Genomic DNA, 25702 nt, shown 5'->3' with positions numbered 1-25702 from the left:
TGGATCCTTGCAAGGCACTGTTTTGAGTATGGTAATACTAAGAGGGTATTAAAACAGTCTCTGCCTTCAGGCAATTTTTATAACATAATTGGAGAGAAGAAATACACATAAAACCCTACATACATAGATATGTATGTACACACCCAGATAAATAACCAAACAAATAGCATTTGGTAAGAATCAGATATTCATGCAATTAACCAGAGTGCAGAAGAGGGAAGTGAACTGATCTTGGAGGGAGGGTTAGACCACACAGGGTAGAAGGGGCAGCTGGGCAGCGGTGGTCGAATCTGACATAATGATATAGGATGCATTCCTTCACACAGCACTTTGCCTGAACTTCAGCAGATTGTAACTTGTTGGATTTAATTTATGAGGCTTTTTGATGTATTGCTTTTTAAAACAGATACGTTGCTTTTCCATAGACAAGCCAGCTAGTGGCATTTCCAGACCTCTCTATCCCCCTGAAATTCCCTGTGTCTAAGAGGGACAGAGGTGACCATACCACAAATGCTACTTCAGGGGGAAAGTTTATAGGTCTCTCTGGAGTGGGGGGGGGGGGAGAAGCCACAACTCATATAATCCTTACTATCTACCAGCTTGCCACGTTGTAAATGCACACGCTCACCCCGCCCCACAAATACATATTATATAATGTATATTACTTATAACAGTAATGTACATTACTTATACTTATAACAGTATATTGCTTATACTTATATAATGTAATTCTTAGAACAGGCAGGTTCTGTTAGTAGCTCCATTTTACGGTTGGGGAAAGAGAGGCATAGGCGAAGTAACTTGTTTGCACAGCTAGTCAAGGCTGGAACAGGATTCACATTCAGACAGCCTGATTTCGGAGTCTGAGCTCTTGTGTTTGCCCAAGATAGCAAATAACAACAATAAAAAGCCCAAACAAAAACCAAAGCGCGCAGGCGCGCGCGCACACACACATGAAACCCCAGGCTTGTGAAAGAATGGATGCAACCCCTGGCTTTACAGCGACATCCTCCTGCCTAATTTTATATGCCTTTCGTGAAAAGATAAAACAGCAACAAAACTAAGACTGAGACAGTTTTAGAACGACATCGCACTGTGCTTTGGGTATTGCCTGTCTTTACAGAGCGGAGCCAAAGAAATGGTCTTTGAATGCACTCTCAGTACCTTGCTCGGCAAGGTGAAAGAAAGCGAAATCGGTGTGAGTGGATGTGAACAGTGGACGTGGGGGGAAAGGGTTAAGATTGTGTGCTGCAACTCGGTCGAGTTTCAGAAAGTTCTCTGGGGAGCCCAACTGCCGCGTCCCTTCGCGACCCTGCCTGCGAGGCCGACTGTAACAGGATGCTGGGGCTCGAGGCGCTCGCCCCTTGCTTTGTGCGAGGGGAAAAGAACCAATAAGGAGCGAGGCAAAAAATTGGGTGCAGTAAACCCGAAAAGGGGGCGAGGAGGCCCGCGGGAAGAGCGGGGGAGGAGAGAGGGAGGAGCGGGGAGGGCCTAGCGAGGAGGAGGCCGGCGCTGAGCGCCAGCGGCGCTCCTGACAGGAGAGGGGGAAGCCTGGGGGAGCGGGCCTCGGAGCGGAGGGGCCGGCGCGGGGAGGCGGGCGCCAGGCGGGGGTTTGCCGGGCCGCCGCGCGTGACGTAGCGCCGAGCAGGGCGTTATCAGCTGCGGGGCCGCGGCGAGGGACGCGCGGCGACAGCGGACGGCGCCGCCCGGGCCCGGACGGCTGCAGCCCGCGGCCGCGAGCGGGTCCCGGGCGCTTCTGGCTGTCGCCCCGTCGCTGCGCCCCGACTCGGGGGCGGCATGAGCCCCCGGCCGCAGCCCTAGCGCCCGCTCCTCCGCCCGGGCGGCCCGGCTGCGGTGACGGGCGCTCCTGCAGGGGTGGGGGCCATGAAGCCGAGTGCGGCCGGGACGGCGAGGGAGCTGGAGCCGCAGGCGCCGGCCCGGGGCGAGCCGCGCGCGGCGGAGCCCGAGGGGCGCTGGCGGGAGAAGGGCGAGGCGGACACGGAGCGGCAGCGCACCCGGGAGCGGCAGGAGGCCACGCTGGCCGGGCTGGCGGAGCTGGAGTACCTGCGCCAGCGCCAGGAGCTGCTGGTCCGGGGTGCCCTGCGTGGCGCCGGGGGCGCGGGGAGCGCTGCGCCCCGCGCTGGGGAGCTGCCGGGGGAGGCGGCGCAGCGCAGCCGCCTGGAGGAGAAGTTCTTGGAAGAGAATATCTTGCTGCTGCGGAAGCAGTTGGTAAGCGGTGCCTGGAGGAAGGGGCACGGCTGTCCCTGCACGGGGACTGGGGTTCGGGCAGGTGGCCTGGGGGTGGGCGCGATGGCGCCTCTGGCCGGGGAGACGCTCCACGTTCCGGGACCCCCATTCCTGCGTGGGCGCGCGCGGCGCGTGGGCCGCCGTCGCCCACGCGTTCCTGGCGTGTCCCCGCTTTGTGTCAGGTGAGGGGCTGGCGACCCCGCGCGGATTGCCGGGAGGGGTGGCAGCCCTCCCCTCCCGCTCTGCCTTCGGGATTCTTGGAGTCGCCTGGTTGTAACCTTCAAATCTCTCCACTTCGACGAATGCAACGCCCCTCTCCCCGAATGTTTGCAAACCCTCCTTTAAAATACCCTATCTTTTGGAGGTCTTAGCTTCGTGTCCTCCCGCCGAGAAGGGACAAAAGCCGAGGAGGGGGCTTGTGGCGAGGTTAACTGTCCAATGCAGAATTTTACGATTACGCGGAAGCTCACGTAGGGCGCCCTGCCACTCCCAGGGCTCTCCCCCGCATGCCAGCTTTTGCCCGGGCTGCTGCTTAATTTCATATAGAAGCCCTTTGTATGAAGCAGCTAACACAGATGCAAATGATAGAAATTTGGCTGGGGAAAGTGCCCCGTCCCCTCATATTTTATGTGACTGGTGGTGGAGGGGGAAGAAGAGAGAACCTGCTCTTAAGACAGCGTTTATCTTACTGGATTTCCGTCAGCGTCTCAGCCAGCCATCCTGTGCCATCTTCATTAATGGGGAAGGAAAAGAACTTTGGCGCTTAATGTATTGATGAACAGCTTTTGACCCCGCCTCAGAATAATGGCGGCAGCTTTGTTACGGTGACCTCAAAAATGTAGTTTTGAAAACAGAGGAAAAAAAATCTTTTTTTGGCCATGTGATACTGTCTGAAACTAGACGCATGCTAGATAACGTCCCTCCTCCTACAACAGCGAACATAGTGATGCCGTGTGGTTATTTGTCAAAGGGTTTCTTGTATTATCTCTTTTCAGATAATTTCTCTCTCCAGTCTCTCCCTCTCTGTCTCTCAGCATCACAGTACTTTTACTGTGGTTCATGTCTCCTGAAGAAACTCATTGTAGTCAAAAGGCATATAAGGTTTTTGTCTACAAGCTTTTTAAATCAAAGGACAGACAGGAGGAATAGATACTCCTGTTACATCTGTTTTTCAGGGATGTATCCTGCTTTGTACAATACCTATTTGGCATTTTACCTTTTCTTTGGTCGACGACCAGATGTGCATGTAACATTGGTTTGACTCCATTCTTGCTGGTGATCCCTTGTCATTGACATTTTTGTGCATTGTCTTTTACAATAGCCCCTTTTTGTCTTCACGAATCTCAAGATTGTGAGTGGCACATTCCTGTTGTCCCCTGGAGGGGAGCAAGGCAGCATGTCAGGAGAATTTCAGTCCAGTCAGTGTTTGTGGTACTATTTTCATTTGTAGACTTGGCATTCGCGATTTGAACCAGATGCCTTTTTAGTCCTTTTGCTTTTCCAGCAATAGGAAGCACTAGGTGGCAGTGTGAGTTAGCACTACAGATCTGTCATCTTTGGAAACCTGAGTTGAGTTCAAATCTTGATGGACCTTCCCTTGAGGGTTTTGGATTTTGCTAGCTCACATTATACTTGGCACTGGCTATTAGTATTCGTTTCTCGCTTTCAAAGGCCCTAAGACTGATTAAACCCCACAAAGCAACTAAGAGAAGACAAAACTCTGCAGGACATTTGGCCAGAAAATCTCACCTAAGTAAGGGTATAGTGTATTGTAGGGAATCTGTTACACTCTGACTTCAAATTAAAGGGTCTGCTGTGAAGCACTGTTTTGCAAGAAATTGGGTGTACATAGAGGATTTAAAAGAACCTCGTTGTGTTTTCTTATCCTTAACCTATACAAAGTGAGTTTGTATAAGTTGAAACAAAAAGCAAGTCCTGTTTTTATGAAGAAATTTTATAGCACCGCAAAATGTGAGAAAGTGAAATGAAACATAGGACATATTCTTGAAGGTTTTTTTGTTTTGTTTTGTTTTTTGTGTGTTTTTGTTTGTTTGTTTGTTTGTTTTTTTAATTTCAGGTCATCCAGTAAAAGTTTTGGTTTTGGAAGATTTAGTGAACTTTCCAAATGGCAATTTGAGTACTTAGAGCAGACTTTCTGATTCTTTGTCACCAAAATGTGTTCATTTCTGCCCCCCCCCCCCCCCCCCCCAATCAGAATTGTTTGAGGAGAAGAGATGCTGGTTTGTTGAATCAGTTGCAAGAACTTGACAAGCAGATAAGTGACCTGAGACTGGATGTAGAAAAGACATCTGAAGAGCACCTGGAGACAGACAGTCGGCCCAGCTCAGGTGAGTGTGTGACACTAGGACAGAATTCTGCACTTGAGTTGTACTTCATTCCACTGTTTAACTTTCCCACACCTGCAAAAGGCAATGGAGTTTGTTTCTAGTGCAGAGAGAATAAAAAAAAGCAGTCTGCCATTCAGTTGTATGAGAGGGAAATAAAACCAGATGACCAAATTTCTAATAATGAGATTGATCTGACTGGAGTCTCCTGAGTTTAAAAATAAAAGCTTCTATTCAAATTTCTGGAAGAGCAGTCCTCCTTTGAAACTTGAGAAAGTCAGAACTGGGCTAGAAAATTAGTCACACTTCAACTTCCTGAGACCACTTCAAAAGTTTTTTTTTTCTTCTTCTTCTTCTTTTAAGCCATTTGGCTCCTTAAATAGATTTTTTTCTTCAAATTATTCTTTCTGAAACAGTCATGATAAAGTTGGGGCTTTGACAGATATAAGTCTCTTTCCTTGCACATCTTTAAAGGTGGGGTCAAAAAGGCAGGTCAGTTTGAGGGTGAGAGTAGCTTTGAAATGTATCCATAGATATGGGCTCTTTGCCTTTTCCTAAGGATTACTTGAAATAAAACTTGAAATTCACACTAAATCCAGTGAACCAGAATCGCTCCCCACCCCACCAGTGTCCCCTTCCTACCTTTTCTAGATGATTAACCCTTTTCCTTTTAAACACAAATGTATGCTATTGCTTGACATGATCTTAATTCCAAATGGTGTTTTTATTTGTAGGGTTTTATGAGCTGAGTGATGGGGCTTCAGGATCCCTTTCCAATTCCTCTAACTCGGTCTTCAGTGAGTGTTTATCCAGTTGTCATTCCAGCACCTGCTTTTGCAGCCCCTTGGAGGCAACCTTGACTATCTCAGATAGTTGCCCCAAATCTGCAGGTAAGACTTTTTAGAATTGATAGACATTTTTAGCTGGAAAAGGTGAAAGGCCCTTAACGGTTATCTAGCTTTAACCCCTTCTACTGACAGAAAAACAAAAGGTCAGAGAAGTTCATCAACTTGCTACGTTTCATGACATAGCTTTATATTGTGATGGTAGCAAGACAGCTTCTCTTTAGAAATCCTGTCCCAATATTACAGGTCTTGAGCTCTGTTTGTGAGCCTTTGCTGTGAGTTTGACTTGTTTGTATTTCTTTGGAAAGCCACTTTGGATCTCTTTTTTTATAATCATTTAAAGCTAAAGCTTACAGTAAGTTAAATATGTCTGTCAGGCTGCTTGGCACTTCAGGGAGCAGTGGTCCCTCCACATTCTCCAGAAAGTCTTGCGTGATGGCAGCTTGTCTTTTCTTTTAGGAGGTGGGTGGGATGAGATTCCCGTAGGCCATGTGCCGTTGTTTCCACTTTGGGCTATCCTTGGAGTGACCTCAGGAGAGAGTCATGCTCTTGTCGGTATTGGAAGTTTCTGCATTTCCACTATGTGTCAAACACGTACTGGATGCTCTGCATATATTTATCTCCTTTGAATCCTCCCAGTAGTTCTGCAGGGTGTGCAAGTCTTGTTAGCTCCCGTTTGTATGTCAGAAAAATGAGGTCTAGTTAGGTTAATTAACAGGTTCATTGTTTAAGGTTAATATACTAGCGAGTGGCAGAGGCAGGATTCAAGCTCAGGACCAGTTGTCAGGTCCATGTTTTCCCACCACACTAGGAATTCAGAAATTTCTGTGTTCAACCTTCTCATTGAACAGAGGAGGAATTTGGTTTTATAAAACAGTTCTCCAGGGGCTCCTCATTTTCTGAATGGCAGAATTGTTGCTGAAACTTGGGACTCCTTTCTTAGTTTTGCTTTACTGTGATTCCTCAGAAGAGCAGAGAGGATATGGAGAGCTGTAGGTGCTATAGCGCAAGTCACTGCACCCTTGGTTTGTCTGTGTTCTCCACTTGGGCCTAAGGCTGAACTTCTGAGATCCAAGCAATGCAAACATAACGCCAAACAACTGAGGCTGCTAAGTGGCTGGTGTCTTTGAGTTTGTACACTGTGCTGTCAGCAGCAATCATTTGGGGAAGCACACATCTGTGTTATCTAGAGTGTCTAGGCCTCAAGTTCATTGGTAATTGCTCCCCTTCACTCTGCAGATCTGGTTTCAGAGGGAAACTTTAAAACCCATTAAAGGCGTTTGGTATAGGTTTTCTTTGAAGACAGACTCCTGATCTCCCAAATGCCACATCTTCACATAATTGAGACAGTTGTACTGGGCCTTGGAGACTGAGATGTCTGTCTTGTTCCTTAACTGTAAGTTGGGAAAAGGGACAGAATAGTAAAGTGTGGGTAAATGTAGGGCAATGCTTTAAGTAGGGCGAGTATATGGTAGTATAGGAGGAAAGATGAGCGACGATATTAGCTAGAAAGGTTTCTTCTCCTTGTTGCTGTAAGCTATTGGGAGTGGAGGTGGGGGGTAGGGACACAGCACATTTTATATTATAATAATCTTTGCTTTACAAATGAATCGTATCATTACTGGGTCCAGACTGTATTTTTCCCCGGGACTTCTAATTATCATTGAAGGTCATGGAGCTTTCCCTTAACTTAAATAATTTACATAGAATCCGGCACATAGTAAGTTTTCAATATTTGAGTGAATAAATATAATACAGGATATCTTAAGTAGTGATAAAAACTTTGATTTTCTCTAAGTTCATTAAAGGGATTTGATATTTACAACAGTCACCAAGGAAAGACATCAAAATCATTTAATTCAGCAAGAAAGCTTGATTTCATTGTATTTTGGCATTTACATTTTTGAGATGTGAAAATTTATTCATTAATACAACAGCTCAATCTCTTAAAACCGTATCAAGAATTCCTTCCCAGTTAAAAATATTGCCTTATTGGGGCGCCTGGATGGCTCGGTTGATTGAGCGTCCAACTTCGGCTCAGGTCATGATCTCATAGTTTGTGAGTTCGAGCCCCACGTCGGGCTCTGTTCTGACAGCTCAGAGCCTGGAGCCTGCTTCAGATTCTGGCTCCTTTTCTCTCTGCGCCTTCCCACTTGTGCTCTGTCTCTCTGTGTCTCAAAAATAAATAAATGTAAAAAAAAAATTAAAAAATATTGCCTTATTTTTTAGTGTCATTCTTAAAAATATAAAGTGATTATTATTTACGTTTGGTTACTCTCCAGTGAAATTTGATCAGTTTCTTTGACCTTTCAACTGACTGTTATACTCGAACATATGTCATTAAGAATTGAGCCTAAAAAAAAAAAAAAAAAAAAAGAATATGAGGAGAAAGCTCAGAGAAAGTACAGTTTATCTGCAGTATTTCAAAAGGAAACCAAGAATAGAACACAGAGGGCCCAGAGAAAGAATGACTCAAAAAATAAGGGTTTTTTTTCCTAGTTATAAATGCAGTGCATACTTACTGAAAATTTAGAAAATAGAAAACGAAGAAGAAAGTAAATCTCACTTGCTTTCTCACTACACTGCAGTGGTATTGGCATCTTGGGGTGCTTCATCTCAGACTTTCTTTCTTCACATATATAGTCTGGCTAAAATTGTAATTATAGTCTGGTATTATATCATGCTTTTCACTAACCTTTAAAGCATATCCCCGTATTATTCAATAGTTTGAAAGGATTTTTAATGGCTGAATATTTTTCCCTCGGAGGATGGAGGATGTATCATATCTTGTTACAAATATCTTTGTTAAATATTTGTTTCCCTCATCCAATAGTATGGGCTGTAGAGCAGATTGCTCTCTCTCTCTGTCTCTCAAAAATAAATAAACATTAAAAAAATTCTTTTTAAAAAAGGGGCGCCTGGGTGGCTCAGTCAGTTAAGCCTCTGACTTTGGCTCAGGTCATGACGTCATGGTTCGTGACTTGGAACCCCGCGTTGGGCTCTGTGCTGACAGCCTGGAGCCTGGAACCGGTTTCGGATTCTGTCTCCCTTTCTCTCTGCCCCTCCCCCGCTCTCTCTCTCTCAAAAATAAACAAACATTAAAAAACAAAACAAGACAAAAAAAACCTAGAACAGCTTGTAGGAATAGTTGTTGATTCTTTAGCATTCTGTCTCTCCCCCAGTGAGTGTGTTTTCGTAGAAATTGGCCTGAGTCAAGCTGGTGCTGACCGATTCAGTTCTTCAGAGTGTATCCTTTAAATGTTTTTCAGATCTCATAGGACGGTTGGAATACAAAGAAGGCCGCTGCGAAGACCAGGCCTCAGGGGCGGTTTGCCGTTCCCCCTCTACATCACAATTTAATTCCCTTGGTGTCATTGCAGATGTGCATCCCAAGTACCAGTGTGATCTGGTGTCTAAAAACGGGAACGATGTGTATCGCTATCCCAGTCCGCTTCACGCCGTGGCCGTGCAGAGCCCCATGTTTCTCCTTTGCCTGACGGGCAACCCTCTGAGGGAAGAGGAGAGGCTTGGTAACCATGCCGGTGACATCTGTGATGGATCTGAGCCGGACGCCATCAAGACAGCCACTTCCTTACCATCTCCAAGCAGTTTGTGGTCTGCTCCCCATCCTTCGTCCAGTAAGAAAATGGACGGCTACATTCTGAGCCTGGTCCAGAAAAAAACACACCCCGTAAGGACCAACAAACCAAGAACCAGTGTGAACGCTGACCCCACGAAGGGGCTTCTGAGGAATGGGAGCGTTTGTGTCAGAGTGACCGGGGGCGTCTTACAGGGCAACAGCGGGAACCTTAAGAATCCCAAACAGGTTCTTTTGCCCCCTGGCGGAGGCCCTTCTTTGGACAGTGGGACGTTCTCCCCGCCGAAGCAGTGGTCCAAAGACTCAAAGGCAGAACCACTGGAAAGCAAGAGGTTGTCCCCGCCGGAGGGCGCTGCCACTGAACTTCCAAGTAAGCATCTGCCCAAGAATGCCAAGCCAGCTTCGCAGGAACACGCTCGGGGGCCCGCCGCTGTGACGGGGGACTCCCCCAGAGACAGCATTCAGGTCCTCGCTGCCTCTCCGAAGGAGAGCCCTGGGAGGGGCCCGGCCCCGCAGCAGGAGAACAAAGCTGGGCAGCCGCTGAAAAAGGTGTCCCAGAAAGGCGGCCTGCCGCCCGCCCCTCCGGCAGCGCCCCCTGTCGCCCCCGCGGCGCTGCTGGCCGCGGCTTTCGCGGTGGAGGAGCGGCCCGCGCTGGATTTCAAGAGCGAGGGCTCCTCTTCGCAGAGCCTGGAGGAAGCGCCCCCCGTGAAGGCGCAGTCGGGCCCGGGCCCGCAGCCCGGCGGCCGGCCCCATCGCGGCGCCCGGACGGCGGCCGGGCCGCGGGGCTGCGGCCCGAAGCACCGGGCCCAGGCCCTCCACGGGCCGGACGGCGCGCTGCCCGCCGTGAGGGAGAAGAGCCGCGCGGCCGGCAAGAAGTGCCGGTTCCCCGACGACGTGGATACAAATAAGAAGCTCAGGAAGGCCTCGTCGCGGGGCAGGAAGGGCGGGGGCGGCCAGCCCGAGGCGGGCCTCCCCAGCCGGCCGCTGGCTGGGGGCCACAGGGCGGGGGCGGCCAGGGCGCACGGCCACGGCCGGGAGGCGCTGGTGGCCAAGCCCAAGCACAAGCGAACCGACTCGCGGCGCTGGCGCTCGGCCGCGGAGGTGTCCCTGGAAGAGGCCCTGCGGCGGTCGCGGCGCGGCCGGCGCGAGCACGTGGGGCTGTACCCCGCCGCCGTGCCGCTGCCCTACGCCAGCCCCTACGCTTACGTGGCCAGCGACTCGGAGTACTCGGCCGAGTGCGAGTCGCTCTTCCACTCCACCGTGCTGGACACGAGCGAGGACGAGCGCAGCAACTACACCACCAACTGCTTCGGGGACAGCGAGTCCAGCGTGAGCGAGGGGGAGTTCGCGGGCGACAGCACCAGCTCCAGTGACTCCGAGGAGAGCGGGGGCCTCATCTGGTCCCAGTTCGTGCAGACTCTCCCCATCCAGGCGGTCGCAGGCCCAGACCTCCACGGCAACCCCACGAAAACCTTTGTCAAAATCAAGGCTTCCCATAACCTCAAGAAGAAGATCCTCCGCTTTCGGTCCGGCTCCCTGAAACTGATGACGACCGTTTGAGGGACATCATTGTGGGGGGGGGGGCGGGGGGGGAGGATGGGCTGTTGTCTAGTTACCCAGGAGCAAGGTGGCGGCTTCTTTTTCTGTGTGACAGTTCCCTGGAATGCTTTTCCTTTTGTTGAGGTAAATTATGTCTCGTCTTCATCATGTAGGGACACTAGTGCCTTTAATGGAAGGTAAAGAATGTTTTGCTGGTTAGGAGTAAATACTGAGTTTTGCTGGTGGTGGTAGTGAACGAGTTTTGTGGTAGCAGGTGATTTTTATTTGAAATACTCTGAGCATCGGTGAAGGCGCAGGTTTCGATGCTCAAGTCTTACTGGGATGAGATTCAGATTACTTTTGACCTGAAGGTCAGGTGGATGGAATTTAGGACATACATTTGCTTCTTGGGTCTTTAGGGCAGTGTCTCCACGAGAGTTTTCCGGTTGAGAGGCATCACATACAAGTGTGTGAAGTAGGTACGACGGACAGTCATTGTTTTCCGGAATTTTTTATATCGTCTCCCTTTCTTAGCTGTATCCCCATTCTGTTTTCTTCCCAGAACTGTTTGGTTAACTGGACTCAGAACAAGAAGACCAGACCCTAGATCCAGAGCTGGTGACCTGGATAAGGGAGGCTGGTAATAACCTTAAAAGGATTCACTAAAACTTTTGCCGCACTTGGTGCCTAGGCCCTGGTTACAATTACCCTTTTAGGGCCGATTAGCCAACATTTTGAGGCCTTTCTCCTCCTCTCTGAGTTGCAGCAGATCCAGCCATTTCTTCCTGGAAGGTCTTGCCTTTGGGATAACATTTTGGTCCTTGGGTACAGAAAAATTCACTTCTAATGACATAACCTTTGAGTGTGACTCCAAGCCCAGAATTGCTCACTGAACACTGTGCCACCTGAACATTGGCCCGAACATATTAGTGCAATCCAGTCCAGATTGGACCACTGACCCTGTCTGGAAGGGCTTTTTTTAAAAAAAAATTTTTTTTGGTAAACAGTATTGTGTAAAGCTGTTTTTTTTTATACCAATATATGCATGTTTTGTGCATGAGTAGTAAGTGTTTTTTATATTTCTATTGATGTTAAATTACTGTTTGATATAAACAGTATGTGTTTTTATATATCATTGTGTAAATTTAATATAACGCATTTTATGCTGTAATAAACAATTTGTTTTACTGCTGTTAAGTTTGTTATTTGGGTATAAAACCAGTTACGCATCTAAATCTTGTGCTGATGATTTTGGTATTTCTGTTTCTATTCTAGCATTAGAATATTTGCAATAATTAAAGCACGTTTTAGGTGTAGTCTTCGAATGAATGGTGAGTAAATAAATGAGGGAAAGCAAGCCACTTCTTTAGAATAGTTAAGGTAGGGGCGCCAGGGTAGCTTAACTGACTGGCTCAGGTGGTGATCTGGTCCCAAGATCAAGTGCATTGGGCTCTGAGCTGATTGTGGAGCCTGCTTGGGATTCTGTCTCTCTCCCTCTCTCCCTCTCTCCCTCTCTCCCTCTCTCCCTCTCTCTCTCCTCCCCCCTTCTCTCCCTCTGTCCTGCTCCCCTGTTCTCACTCTCTCAATAAAAATAAATACCCATAAAAAAAAACTAAGGTACTTCTTCAAAATTTGAAGTAAATTTGGTAGATGTTTTCTAAGGAAGATAATTTTTGAGAATTTCACCCATCCCCCAACTTTTTAGTAGAAAAAATTTTCCAACATGGAGAAGTGGAAATGATAGCACAGTGAACACCTGTGTAGTAATTCAGCAGTTGCTAACGTTTTGCTATACTGCTTTAACTCTCTATATATTAGGTTAAACCATATTGCTGATTTTAAAGATGAAAGACAGATATTGGCAATCCTCCTTCCACCATGCTACTGCATTATTTTAAAGTAAATTTCAGGCATTGTGATATTTCATCTAAAAACTTAAGCATGTATTTCCTAAGAATAAGGAGACTCTTTTGTATATAACTACAACATCATGATCACACAAGGAAAACTGATAATAATTCTTAATATCATCGAATATTTAATCTCTATTCAAATTTTCCAATTTGTTTCAGAATTTTTTAACAGCAGCTTCCTCCCTTTTGTCCCAGCCAGGATTCAGTCAGTATATTGCATTTGGTTTTAGATCTCTAGTCTTTTTAGCCTAGAATAGTCTCCCCTCCTTTCTTAAAAATGACATTGGGCTATTAAAGTCAGGACAGTTGTCTTGCAGAAGGGCCCACATTCTGGATTTGGATGTTTCCTGATGCTGTCTTTTAACATCTAGTCCCTCTATTTCCCATGAACCCAGTAAGGCTTGATTGGATTCAGGTTAAACATTCTTGGCAAGAGGATTTCACTAGTAATCTTGTGTGTTTTCATTGCTTCATAGTGGGAAACAATATCAGGTTGCTGTACTATTACTGAATTTAAGAGTGATTCCCTTGATTAAGTTGGTGAGCAGAGATTTCTCCATTATAAAGGTGTTTTTCCTCTTTGCAAGTGGTTAGTATTTGTGGGTGATTCTTCCATATTATATGGATATTCTTCCCAACCTTCCACTTGATGGATTTAGCTGACACTGATGATCCTTGCCTGAACCAGTTGTAGCCTTAGGGATTCCAAATGATGGTTTTCTAGAGAGCTTTCCCTCTAGCTTTATTAGCTAGCATGCTATAACATTCCCTTTTTCTTTTTTGAATATTACAATGGACTCCTAGATTTTTATTCACTTGGTATCTTACAATCATAGTTCCTGTTTATTTTTGATGCTCAACATGTCCCAAATTTGGCCAATCGGAGGATGATTTTGTGAACAGGAAACTAGAATCAGCTCGATCTCATAATTCTTATGTTTAGAATTATGTCAGATACTAAATTTCAATGTGACCAAAATTCCTTAACTATTCGATTTTTAAATTTTGTCTTGGAAATATTTTATATGCCTTTTATCTCTAAGAAGGTTTTTAACTTTGGAACATAGCAAGTGATTCTCCATGGCTTATAAAGGTAAGATATCTTCTTTTTAAACAAGACTTTTTTTTTTTTTTTTTTTTTTAGCAAGACATCTCAGACAACTCAATTCTTCAAAATGTTGTTAGTCTTTTAGTATTCATATGTTTTTATATGCAGCCAGTCATTCTGCTTAGACTAGAATTTCTTTGACTACCTGATTAAATTTAAGCCAAGCACAAGCAAGGAGATGATCTCACCATCTTTTCTAATGCTGTGATCCCATCTCTTTGGGGGGAGGCTATAAAGTTTATCGCGTAAGGCAACTGTGACCTGCAGTCAGTTCTTGAATCATTTCCAAGTTGTTCTCAATGAGCATTATTCTCGGAAGGAGACGCTTTCTGAAAACCAGCCTCTGAATAATTACGTTTTAGGTGACAGAACGCCAAACGAAGAGAAGCGTGAAAAACAGGATTTTCAAAGAACCCTGGGTTTGTCCTCCTCTATCTACTGCTTGACTTCTCTGTACCCAGCAGTTGCACTGCGCTTGGAAAATTGGGTTTTGTCTGTTTCAGTGACAAAAATAGTTGCCATTGTTGTCACACACACAAAAATCTCTTTATTTTCCTTTATTGAAATAAATTACAAATGCTCATTTTCAAAAGAGAAAAAATAATATCTGAACAAAGCACAGGTGTTTAAATTCTCTGTTAATCCTCCTCAAATCCTACTCCAGCAAGTTTGGTGTATATATTTCTATATTATATGCACATAGAAATATATAATCTTTATATTTTTTCTTCAAAAAAGTCTCAAGCTATATGTATTATATATTATTCTGTAACTTGCTTCCTTCATTTCATGGACCTGTATAGTAGATATATTTCCTAATTCTTTTTAATGGGGTTCTAAGTGTGTCCTCACTGAGAAAAAAGGCACGAGATTTTATGGCCTACTTGTTTGCTCTGCGTAGAAAAATTCTACTCTTTAGCAACAAAAGTGTTAACCCAAGTGCTATACCTTTGCACACACACTGCCTTTCTATGTTTCTAGTGTATTTTGTTATTTTGTATTGTGAGCTCACTTCCAGTGGGGTATTATTGGGTGCATCCTGTGAGGCTTGATTCAAGATTTTACCATACACGGAAGTTTTGTGTTTCTTTCCCGTCAGGTGCTTCAGGGACATTTTCAGCCTGGGCCACATTTTATTTTTTTAATTTCAAAAATTTTTTAAAGTTTGTTTGTTTATTTATTTATTTATTTATTTATTTTTAGTAATCTCTACACTCAGTGTGGGGCTTGAATTCACAACCCTGAGATCAAGAGTCACATGATTTTTCCACTGAGCTGGCCAGGCACCCCCTGGGCTACCTTTTAGATTAATTTCTTTACTTTGGTTTACCTGACTGTGGAGGTAGTATGTATTCAAACCCTGAGCCCACATGAGGATAGGCATGTTCTCAGAGAAGACCTTTTCCAAGGCAGAAGAGCTTCCTTATTTTCATCCTGGGCTAGCAAGTAGAATGTTTTCCTGGACCAACCTTTTACTGAGGGTGTAGCCCTTCATTGCTTTCAGGATTATGGGGAAGTCTCAGTCCGAAATCCAAGCCAACTTCCTGTCCCTGAGCGCCTGTCTAAACCAAAGCCCCTTGCTTAAGGCACCAGCAACCTCTCTCCCAACTCTTTCAGAGTAGACTAAACTTGGGTGTCTTTCTTTTTAGTGAAGTTAATACACAGGATATTTGTTAATAATTTATCAATCATTTCTAACTGTTTTGCAGTGAGATGATTAGGTTATCCAGTTCACCATGTGGCTGGAAGCAATGAACTAACTACTTGTTGCCTTTGTCAATAAGTTGGATTTTCCCTCCCCCCTCTTATTTTTGGTACAAGTTTATTGAGATGCAATTGAAGTCCAGTACAACGCACATATCTGAACTGCACAATTTGAACAGTTTTGACATATGTATACACCCATGTAACCACTACAATCAATGCAACAAACATTTCCATCATTCTCAGAAGTTGCCTCTATACGTTTTCTAACCCGTCTCTCCCTCCACACCTTTCCCCAGGCAACCACGGATTTGCTTTCTGTCACTAATGATTACTTTGAATGTAGTATACTCTTTTTTTGCCTGAATTTTTCATTTCACATAATGATTTTTGGATTCTTCCATGCTATTTTATGCCTCAATAGATCATTCCTTTTTTATTGCTGGGTTATATTCCTTTGTGTAGATACATGACAGTTTGGTTATCCTATTTACTTGTTGATGGACATTTGAGTTATTTCCAGTTTGGGGCTATTATAAAAAAAAAGCTGTCAAGAACATTCACGTACTGGTCTTTGTGGGAAAAGACGTCTTTGTTCCTTTTGGTTAAATGTGCAGGAGTAGAATGTCTTAGTCTTGTGGCAGGTATATTTTTAACTTTTTAAAAAATTACAAAAATATATTCCAAGCTGTACCATTTTACATTCCTACCAGGAAGGTAGGAGAGTTTTGTTTACTCCACATCCTTGCTATTGTTTGACATGCTCAGTCTTTTTCATTTCAGCCACTCCAGTGGATGTATAATGGTAACTCATTGTGGTTTTAATTTGAATTTCCCTAATAACTAATGATGGTGAGTATCTTTTCATGTGCTTATTGGCCATCTCTATATATCTTCGGTTAGTTGTCTGCTCAAATAGTCCATTTAAAAAACTGGGTGATTGGTCTTCATATCTCTGCCTTCCCATGTAAATGCATTTATATGTAATATCTAGGACACATTTACATTTCCTCAAGTGTTTAGAGGAACTTTTAAAAAAATTTAAAAATTCAAATAAATAAATAAATAAAATTAAAAAATTAAAAAATTAAATTCAAAATCAATCCTTGATAAAAGGATGTTATTCTAAATATTTGCCTAAATTCAGTTGATTCAGAGCATTCATGGGAAGTGTTTAGTAGGCCTAATGGTTGAAATTGATAATCATGTGGTGAATCTGTTGTATGGATTGATTGATTCTGATCATAGCCACAGAGTTGCCAAAATCAAAGATGAACTTGTGCTCTGGTAAATTCAGAAACTGAAATGACACCCATTCTGTCAAGAAGTTCCTAATAGGAATGAAAAGAACATACAATGTGATGAATGTAACAGTCCTTATATTTGTAACCTTTGCTTTCTTTTGTATTTCTTTATGTAATGTGTGAATAAGGTTTACGAAGTTAGAATCTTTGGAACGGACCCACTGATTTGCTGGCCACTAGCATTTATCCCATAAATGACTTTTTTGAGCTTTGTCTCCTAAATGATATCCCATGTTAGGAAAGAGTTACAGTTATTCCCCCAAAGCCAAAACTAGGCCAAGGGAGAAACATTCTTTCTCCAGAATCTCATTAGTTGATATTTAGAGGAAAGGATTTAAGAGGCTGAAAATATGGCTGATTGCCTAAGACACACATATTTTATTCTTAAAAAACAAATTTGTGGAAGATAGCATTGTAACATTTAGATAAATGTGCCTAATTTTCTGTTTGTCCTCACACCCAAGTTTTTAAGTTAAAAGTTATTTAAAACCTACACATTAAATAAAATTAAAAAAAAGGCAAATCAGGGTGCCTGGCTGGCTCAGTCAGTTAAGTATCTGACTTCCGCTCAGGTCATGATCTCATGGCTCATGAGTTTGAGCCTCACTCAGAGCCTAGAGCCTGCTTCAGATTCTGTGTCTCCCTCTCTCTCTGCCTCTCCCCTGCTTACACTCTGTCTCTGTCTCAAAAATAAGGCAAATCAACATTACTCTACTAATCAAACAATTCTTAATATTTTGATGTGGTTCCTCTAAGTATTTTTTCTATGCATATGCCATAGTTGCTATCCTATACATAAAAATATGTATATGTATATATACATACATATATATGCTTATATATAAACTTATATATAAGTATATACTGTATATATGTGTGTATATATATTTATATATATTTATATTATATATTAAATATATATATTATATACGTACTTAAATGATATATAATATTTTATTGTTGTATTCAATAGTTTATTTAGCCATTCCTCCTATGATGGAAATTTATTTTATTTCTATTCAGGACCCAGCAACTCTGGCCCACCCACTAACTGTGCCTGAGATGTTCTTCCTTCCTTTCCCCACCCGTTCTCAGGGCATGTCTCCAGAATCCACATTCTAGACTGTTCCCTCAAGGAGCTTGATCTCAGAGGTCAAGCTTCATTTTGGCTCTCTTGCTCTGCTCTACCCTGATGTACTTGACATTTTGAACTGTTCCTTCTGGTAAGGCTAACTTGCCAGGAAGCTGAACTTAAATTCTCTGTTCATTTTGCTTCTAACCCTGTCTATATTTTCCCAGCTAGTCCTAGGTTTATAGATCTTGGCTTGGGCCAGAGCACAAGGCCTCAGCTCTCCACTGGATAAAAGTCAGGGTGGCAGGGAAAGGCCACTAAATCTCTGGTTTGTGCCTATTAAAAATGACTCTGGGATGAGCAATTTTTTTTCATAAAATTTCCCCTCATACTTAGGATTATTTTTTTAGGATAGAATCCCAGAAATGGAATTACTAAATTAGGGATTATGACTATTTTTAAAGCTGTTAATATTAATTATCAACTGAATATAGCTAACATTTATTAACTGCTTCTGAGACATTATCTCATTTACTTCTCACAACAGTCATATACATATCCTCATTATGGATAAAGAAATGGATGCATAGAGAGTATGTTTAACACTACAGTGCATTATTTTGAGCTATCAAAATGGCTCTGTCATTGTTTATTATAATTCAAAAGGCAACAATAGGCTTTGTTAATGTGTTTGCCTATTTTTGGTGGGGGGGGGTATGGTAACAGGAAAGGTTGGTTAAATAATTTTGTTTCTTTTTTAAAAAAATTGTTAAAAATGTTTATTTATTTTTGAGAGAAAGAGAATGCAAGTGGGGGAGGGACAGAAAGAGAGGGAGACACAGAACCCAAAGCAGGCTCCAGGCTCCGAGCTGTCAGCACAGAACCCGACGCGGGGCTCGAACTTATGAACTGTGAAATCACCACCTGAGCCAATGCCGGACACTTAACTGACTGAGCCACCCAGCCACCCCAATGATGTTTCTTTTTAAAAAGTAGTTGTGAATTTTCCCTTTGAGCATTATTTGTACAAAGGTTGTCAGATTTATGAACACAAAATCAGTTTTAAACCAAAAGATAAACAGGAGGGCTCATTGTTGAATTATTCATCAGGTATTTCAGTACCTCCCATATGCATAGCACTGTGCCAGGAGCTATGTGGATGCTGAGCTAGAATGTGGGCTCCATGAGTGGAAAAGAGGAGAGGGATTCTGTCTACTTTGTTCAGTGCTATATTACAGCACCAGGACAGTGCTTGGCACACAGTAGGTGCTCAAGAAATATTTGTGGAGTGAATGAAAATGTGTTCATTGTTTTTACCAGTTAGGATTTGGTTCATCAGTGAGTGACAGAAACTTCAAAATAACAAAGACTAGGGGCACCTGGGTGGCTCAGTCAGTTAAGTGTCCAACTCTTGGTTTCAGCTCTGGACATGATCTCACTGTTTCGTGGGTTCGAGCCTCATGTTGGACTCTGTGCTGGCAGTGCAGAGCCTACTTGGGATTCTCTGTCTTCCTTTCTCTCTGCCCCTCTCCCACTCGTGCTGTCTCTGTCTCTCTCAGGATAAATAAATAAGCTTAAAAAAAATTTTTTTTAAGTAACAAAGACTTAAGCTGGACAGAAATCTATTTCTTACATGAAATTAATCTAGAGGAAAACAACCCAGGCAGTTAGGGAAGGCTCATAATATCATCAGGGCCCAGTGTATCCATGTCTTACCGCTCTGTATTCTCTGGCATCTGACTTTCACTTCAGGGTCCCAGCTGACTGCTTGAGCTCCAGCCATCACAACAACATTTCCAAGAAAAAGGAGAAAAGAAGAGCACGCTTCCTTTCTTGAAAGGCACTTCCTGTAAGTTGCACACAGCTCTTTTATTTCTCTCACACTGGCCAGAACTCAATCACATTGTGACTTCTAACAGCAAGGAGGCTAGAAAATGTGGACTTTGTTATGGCTGGCTATGTGCCCCAGGTAAAATTGGAAGTCCATTACTCTGGAAGAAGGAAAAAATGTATTTGGGGACAGCTCGCAAGATCTCTTGGTAGTAAACTTAAATCTTCTTAGGAGATGAAGCCATATACACATTGCATTTTAAATAATCACATAAAGGCTTTATATTATTGAAACTGAACAAGTTGTATAGATGATAGGAAGCACAGAAAGAATACAGTTAAAAACAGCATCGTGGGTGAGGCGTGGGCCTGGATACATGGAGGGTAGTGGGCAAATTGGAGGATAGTCCAAGGGCAGCAGATGTTTTATATTATGTAGTGGTGGTAAAAATAAAAAATGAAAATTATGGTGGTTATGAATAAAATTCTGCTTTTGATCATCAAGAAAAGGTCATAGTCAAGGTTTCAAAATCAATATATTTTATTTAAAGGGTACTTTTATTTCCTTTAAACAAATTTTTAAAGTCATGTTACTTGGACTTCTCCCTTCAAGCCTCCTGCAATTCTGCTGTGTTTAATCAGTGGTTCTCCAAGGCCTCAATTTTCTTTATAAGGCTCCACTGTTCCTTTGTGGGGCACAGTACTCTTAGGGAACTCTTGTGGCCAATGGAGATTTCTCCCAGAGTTAGGGAACTGTAGTGTCCCTGTTCAACAACTGCTGTCTCAAAAGTCCCTAATGTAAAAAAAAGGGGAAAAAATTTTTCCACATATTTAGAGACTGGATTTCTTTCTCTTAACTTATTTAAAAAAAATTATACATACAGTACACATTCATCAAAGAATTAGAAAACATGGGTGGGCAAAATGAAAAAAATAACCTGTAATTCCACTCTCCAGGGATGACCACGGTTAATATTTTTTATGCCTCAAAAAATATTCACATAAACATTTATTTAAAAAAAAAATACTGTCAGGTCAACATTCACTACACTTTCAATTTAATGATCTAGCGTGAACTCTTTTTTGGTCAGTAAGTATAATTGCATCATCATTTCAAAAGGCTACATAATATTTTGTGGGGCAATGTGGAAAGCCTGACTTTCAGTGATATGAAATATGTCTGTGTTCCTTTTTATCAGGAATTTAGGAGAACTGCTTACTTACAGGAGCAGACAGGGAGCAGAAGGCTTGAAAGAAGGTCATCAGAGAAGGTTAGTTTCACGCTTGCCTGAGGGTGAGAGACTGAATCTGATACCTGGACAACTGGTCGCTCCCAAAGGAGGCCCTCTGGAGAGGTGGCTATCAGTGGGGATCAGGATTGCTCATAGCCTGGGGCTCCCCCAGGAAGCAGCCTGGAGCCCAGGTGAGAGCCTGTTTGGAGGCAGATGGTGCTGGAGAAGTCACGTCAGGCCAGCTGGTGTTCTGTAAGCAGCCCTCATTTGTTGGATCCTTCCTTTTTCTCCAACTGGCGTTAGGGGGTCAGAGCTCTGTCGCACTGGGTGTAGATTTGTGCCTTCTTTGACTGCTACCTCATTCCTCAGTTACCTCACCCCCTTATTCACCAGTTGCTCACATTCTGCTACCAATATCTGGTGTACATTGAATGCAATTACTTCATGAGCTAGGAATGTGCCAGCGCTTAAGTCTTCCCACTCAGGAGCCTCTAGAAATAAAACTCAGATTAGGTAGCAGCTAGGGTGGGATAATCAAGTACATTTTTTAACAGTGACATAATAACTTTTCTCAGTGATTTCCTATTGTTTGAAGGGGATCATTATCTCTCTGTGAAACCACATCTGACATTGAGGCTGAAGTGAGTTGCTGAAATGCTGGTCCTTACCTCTGAATGGTAAGAGCCCACCTGCCTCCATCTAATGGGCTTTGTACCATCAGGGCACCAAATGGATGCTGGGCGCTTGCAGGCTGCCCTGATGTTGTGCACTGAGGGACACGTCTTATAATATGAGAACTGCACCTGAAATAGATTCTGCTCCACAAGACCAAACTTGTTCTTTCTAGAGGATAAATGACCTCAGGGATCATTGGCTTTTAAGTGTTATAAATTTTTATGACATTATGAAAGAGATGGGGCTGCAATAAATCACTTAGAATTAACTATTTCCATTTTCTGGATAATGGATTGGGTGTAGTGTCCCAGCAACTGTGGGTAGACTACAGAGGGGAGTCTAGAAATAGGATACAAAATGTGTACAACAAAATTGTCCAAGTAAGCCGTGTTACCTCTCCCCTGATATGGCTGATTATTTAAATAGAAGTTCACTGCTCAGGAGCAGTGCTAATCATTGATGGGAAATTAAATGAAAATAAAACCTGGTTAAGTTCTTAGAGGATCCCAGAATGGGAATTTGGAAAGGTAAGGGTAGCCTTAGGCTAGATAAGCTGGGGAAGTAACTGAAGATAAAAACAGAAGAATTCAGGGGGGATTAATGCAGAGATATAAACTTGAGGGAAATGAAAGAAAGAAAGGAAGGGAGGAAGGGAAATAATTGCAGATATAACTTTTACATAGTATGGAAATAAAAATGTTTCAAAATGCTAAAAATGGTTTTTTAGGTAAAAGAGCCAGAGTTGGAGTAGGTTTCACATGTTAAGTAGAATTCTGCATATTCAGAAGGATCCTTTTAATTTTTTTGGTAAGGGAAAATTCAGAGACTGAGAAAGATGCCACATGTTTCCAGGGGACAGTCTTTTGGAGGTGTGTTGCCTGGAAGCTATTCTGTCTATTAATAGTCATGGAGTTTAAGTAGCTTTTAAAAGGGGAATTGAGATCAGGGACTAAGGGGAGTCTTGTGATTTGACAGTCAAGGCTATTGGCCACTGGGCTATGTGTCCATAGGTGCCAGTGCTGAGAGAAACCAAAAAAGTCTGAAAACAGATGAGGAAACAGAACTAGAGAATCATAAAGCACTTTGTTGAAGGTTACACTGCTAACTATTGGCATAGCAAATTCCTTGATGATTTAGATCTTGCTAAGGAATCCAGTGACTTTGGGATAAGTTGTGGATCAATCAGCAGAAGGCAAGTAGATAGGATGTTTTAGGCCCAGACAGTGAAACGTACTTTATATTTTTCTCAGCTTCTGTGAAATGTTGGCATCGAACAGGTGGTTGTAACCCTAGCAAAGGCTGGGAAAGGGGCCATGGCTGTGCAGTTGGGAATGTTGAGTTGGGTGTTATCGTCCAAGATAATGGACCAGTCATCTAGGTAGAGCTAGCTAGAAGTATCAAATCCTCAGGAGTCGTGAAGCTTAAGTGGTGGTGGGTCAAAGACGGAAGAGGCAATATCTGGGATAGAGTCTCCAGAAAGGGTCAAAGGGTCAAATGCTTTAGCATTTTGCTATTAAGAACTTCTTTCTGCCTTGCTCTGTACCTGGGCCTTGTCAGTCTTAAAGCAGCCGTATTTGGAAGCAGCTGTTAAACACAGATGTTGTACTTGTGAGAAAAAGTTTGCAAGTGTCAGAAAATAGTGAAGTCAACCTAAGCAAAAGTAGCTATTATTAGGAGACAAGGTGCCTTGGGATCTTGGGACTAGCCTAGAAGCAAAGACTGGAAGCCTGTTGGGCCTTTCTGTCTCTAGTGTTTGTTCCTCTCTGTGTCTCTGCTTGGTGTGTTGGGGAGCAACCTTATTCTAATCAGCACTGTCAGCACACCAGTGGAATACAGTGTCCAGGCCTGCACTCTGAGTTGGGAGGGGACAGCATGAAGTCTGTTCGAAGGGGAGCCATAGGTACAATTGAAGAGCTAAAAACAGGTCCGAGAGGAGAGGCTAAAGGACTGGGAATAATTCATTGAGAAAAAGCCCACAATTCAACAGCAAAATCGTCTTAAGTATATGATAGATTATCAGTGTGAGAAGATGGCGACAGACTGACTGTTCTTTGTCTTCACTAAGGATAAACCAAGAGGGAACAGACTTGAATCACAGCAAAGACGGATTCAGGCTGGATGAAAAGTAGGAGGTAGTGGCGGTGGAGGCTGCAGGCATCTTGATGGCTTTTGGGAGAAAGTGGAGGAGCTCTTTGGACAAATGGGTGATTCTTGTCTCTCTGGAATGATGTTTGCTCTGTCTTCAGGCAGGGTGGTGACCTGGAAGGGCCTGTCAGCCCTTCTTAGTTTGGGGACAGATTGTTTGTTGGGTCAGAGAAGCTCTTGTTTTGTCTGGCCAGTGTCTGAAGGGACTTCTTAAGCTCTTTGGTATTTTCTCAGGGTTACAACCATATTGTGCCATTAAATAATTTTCTACCTTCTGTTCGTTAGTCTCAAGTTTCAGTGTCTAGCTGACAAAGTACATTTATGTTAGACTTTTAGGTTTGGGACATATGTTGCTGTTTATTTAGAAAATGATTAAATAATATGACGTCCAAGCTGCTTCCTGCCTTCAGAGCATCCAGCGACTATTTCACAGATATGAGACTGAAATGCTTATTTGTTTTGTTTTCAATCATATGATTTAATTTTTAAAATAAAATTAATTAATATATACCTTCCACTTGCAAAAGAAAAATGATTTATATCTCCTCTTAATTCTTTAAACTCAACATTTACCTTATTCAGGTACATGTGATTTAAGTCTACCCCTCGGCTCATAAAGTGGGGGGGGGGAGTAACATTTGGCGATGAAATCCTCAAAACTAGCTTTGAATGTTGGCTGTCTTATGCATTCAACGGAAACCTTCAGATGATAGCAAAAAGTCCATTGAAACTTGAAACTTTCATCTAGTACTTATCAAGAAAAATGTCTTCAGATGTTTCCCAGCCAAAGACACCATGGCAAAAAAAAAATTACAATGAAAGAGGAGTGTTGTAATGGGTTGTTTAGCGCCTAGAAAGTCATTAGAGTAAACCTCAACCTCACATTTTGATTCCTCTCCCGGGCCCATTCATCTCTCAACTGCAAGTCCTTCTCTAGGTTGCTGGTGTCTCTGACCAGCTGAAAGTAGTTTAATGGTGAGCAGGATTCTTTTCTAGAAGAACGAAGCTGTCACAGAAAATAAGGCCTCAGAATAATAATAAACAACGTCTGTTTCTGATAATTACCCACAAAATTTGTATGCACCACCCATTTTGACACCGGTAGACTGCTTTGCTTCCAGATGGACGTCAATTTAAATCACGCTATATAATGCCTTCTCTTCCATTCTACTGACTTCCTCACCATTTTAGTCCTTAATGATAGAAACTTCATATCTATCACAAGTTGTTATGGACCCAATAGTATATTTACTCCCGTTTTGTTTTATTTCTCTGTATTAGGTTTGGGTGAGATTCCAAAGAATTGTGTACAGAGGTGTGCTAGTGTTGCACAGCACCCATTACTCAGGGGAGACGTATCTTTGAAGACAGGGTGCTGCTTGAACCCACCAGCTGCCAAAAGGGTTGGATGACAGGGGATAGCAGAGGCGTCAAGGCAGCCTGGGCTGCTGCAAATGGCTTGTGTGGTCCAGGAGTGTATAGTGGACCCAGATCTAAGAGGCTAGGGAAGTGTCTTCCCTTTGGGGTGGGCAGGCAGTGAGAGGCCAGAGAAAAAGTCAAGGGCCCAGTGAGGCTGCCAGAAGTGGAATTCAGCCATTCTTTTTTGTTTTGTTTTGTTTTGTTTTGTTTTGTTTTTAATGTTTATTTATTTTTGAGAGAGAGAGAGAGAGCAAGAGAGCGTGCTGGGAAGAGACAGAGAATCCGAAGCAGGCCCCAGGCTCTGAGCTGTCAGCACAGAACCCCATGTGGGGCTCGAACTCACGAACTGCGAGATCACTACCCGAGCAGAAGTCGGATGCTTAACTTACTGAGCCACCCCGGCACCCCACAGTCATTTTTTTTTTTTTGGATGAATAACTGATGTTGGCATCGGAGATCTGGCTGCTACTCAGGCAATGTCTGCCCTTACAGGCCTTCACCCAGAAATCTTTTTAGAAATGTTGGTACTCTCATTAGACAGGGCGTTTCATACTAATTTCAGATTATCTCCAAGGACTAGTCTTAAAACCGTTAAGCTTCTCTTGTTTTTCTTATGATAATGTTCTTTATCCCAGTACCAATGGTTTCCAGCTTACAATCTGACTTAAGATTGTTTGACTTTATGACGGTGCAAAAGTGATGCGCACTCACTAGAAACCATACTTC

General features: G+C 43.2%; 1 protein-coding gene and 1 long non-coding RNA gene across 4 annotated transcripts; one reads left to right on the top strand and one right to left on the bottom strand.

The window, feature by feature from the left end:
* The first annotated feature begins 1801 nt into the window (after positions 1–1801).
* On the top strand, positions 1802–10607 carry DACT1 (dishevelled binding antagonist of beta catenin 1). 2 transcript variants are annotated; one of them, XM_049612670.1, is made up of 4 exons: positions 1802–2229; positions 4463–4595; positions 5327–5482; positions 8818–10607. In XM_049612670.1, the coding sequence occupies exons 1-4, from the start codon at positions 1885–1887 to the stop codon at positions 10593–10595; spliced, it is 2412 nt and encodes an 803-aa protein (XP_049468627.1). In that variant the 5' UTR covers positions 1802–1884; the 3' UTR covers positions 10596–10607. The 2 variants fall into 2 exon arrangements, with proteins under 2 accessions (XP_049468627.1, XP_049468624.1); XM_049612667.1 differs by having other exon boundaries at positions 8707–10607.
* LOC125909459 (uncharacterized) lies at positions 7278–21086 on the bottom strand. 2 transcript variants are annotated; one of them, XR_007453697.1, is made up of 3 exons: positions 20821–21086; positions 19392–19522; positions 7278–7790 (listed from the first exon to the last, which is right to left on the bottom strand). It is a non-coding gene; the product is annotated as an uncharacterized LOC125909459 (long non-coding RNA). The 2 variants fall into 2 exon arrangements; XR_007453696.1 differs by having other exon boundaries at positions 20730–21084.
* Between the last annotated feature and the right edge of the window lie 4616 nt (positions 21087–25702).

Source organism: Panthera uncia, assembly GCF_023721935.1.
Source record: "Panthera uncia isolate 11264 chromosome B3 unlocalized genomic scaffold, Puncia_PCG_1.0 HiC_scaffold_1, whole genome shotgun sequence".
NCBI lineage: Eukaryota > Metazoa > Chordata > Mammalia > Carnivora > Felidae > Panthera > Panthera uncia.
This window is presented reverse-complemented; position numbering and strand designations above follow the sequence as displayed.

Excerpts from the sequence above, each read along its gene's own strand:
- DACT1 (XM_049612667.1), top strand. The coding sequence starts at position 1,885 with ATGAAGCCGAGTGCGGCCGGGACGGCGAGGGAGCTGGAGCCGCAGGCG. Across the intron at positions 2,230-4,462 it reads TGCTGCTGCGGAAGCAGTTG|AATTGTTTGAGGAGAAGAGA; the intron begins GTAAGCGGTGCC and ends CCCCCCAATCAG. Across the intron at positions 5,483-8,706 it reads TAGTTGCCCCAAATCTGCAG|ATCTCATAGGACGGTTGGAA; the intron begins GTAAGACTTTTT and ends AATGTTTTTCAG.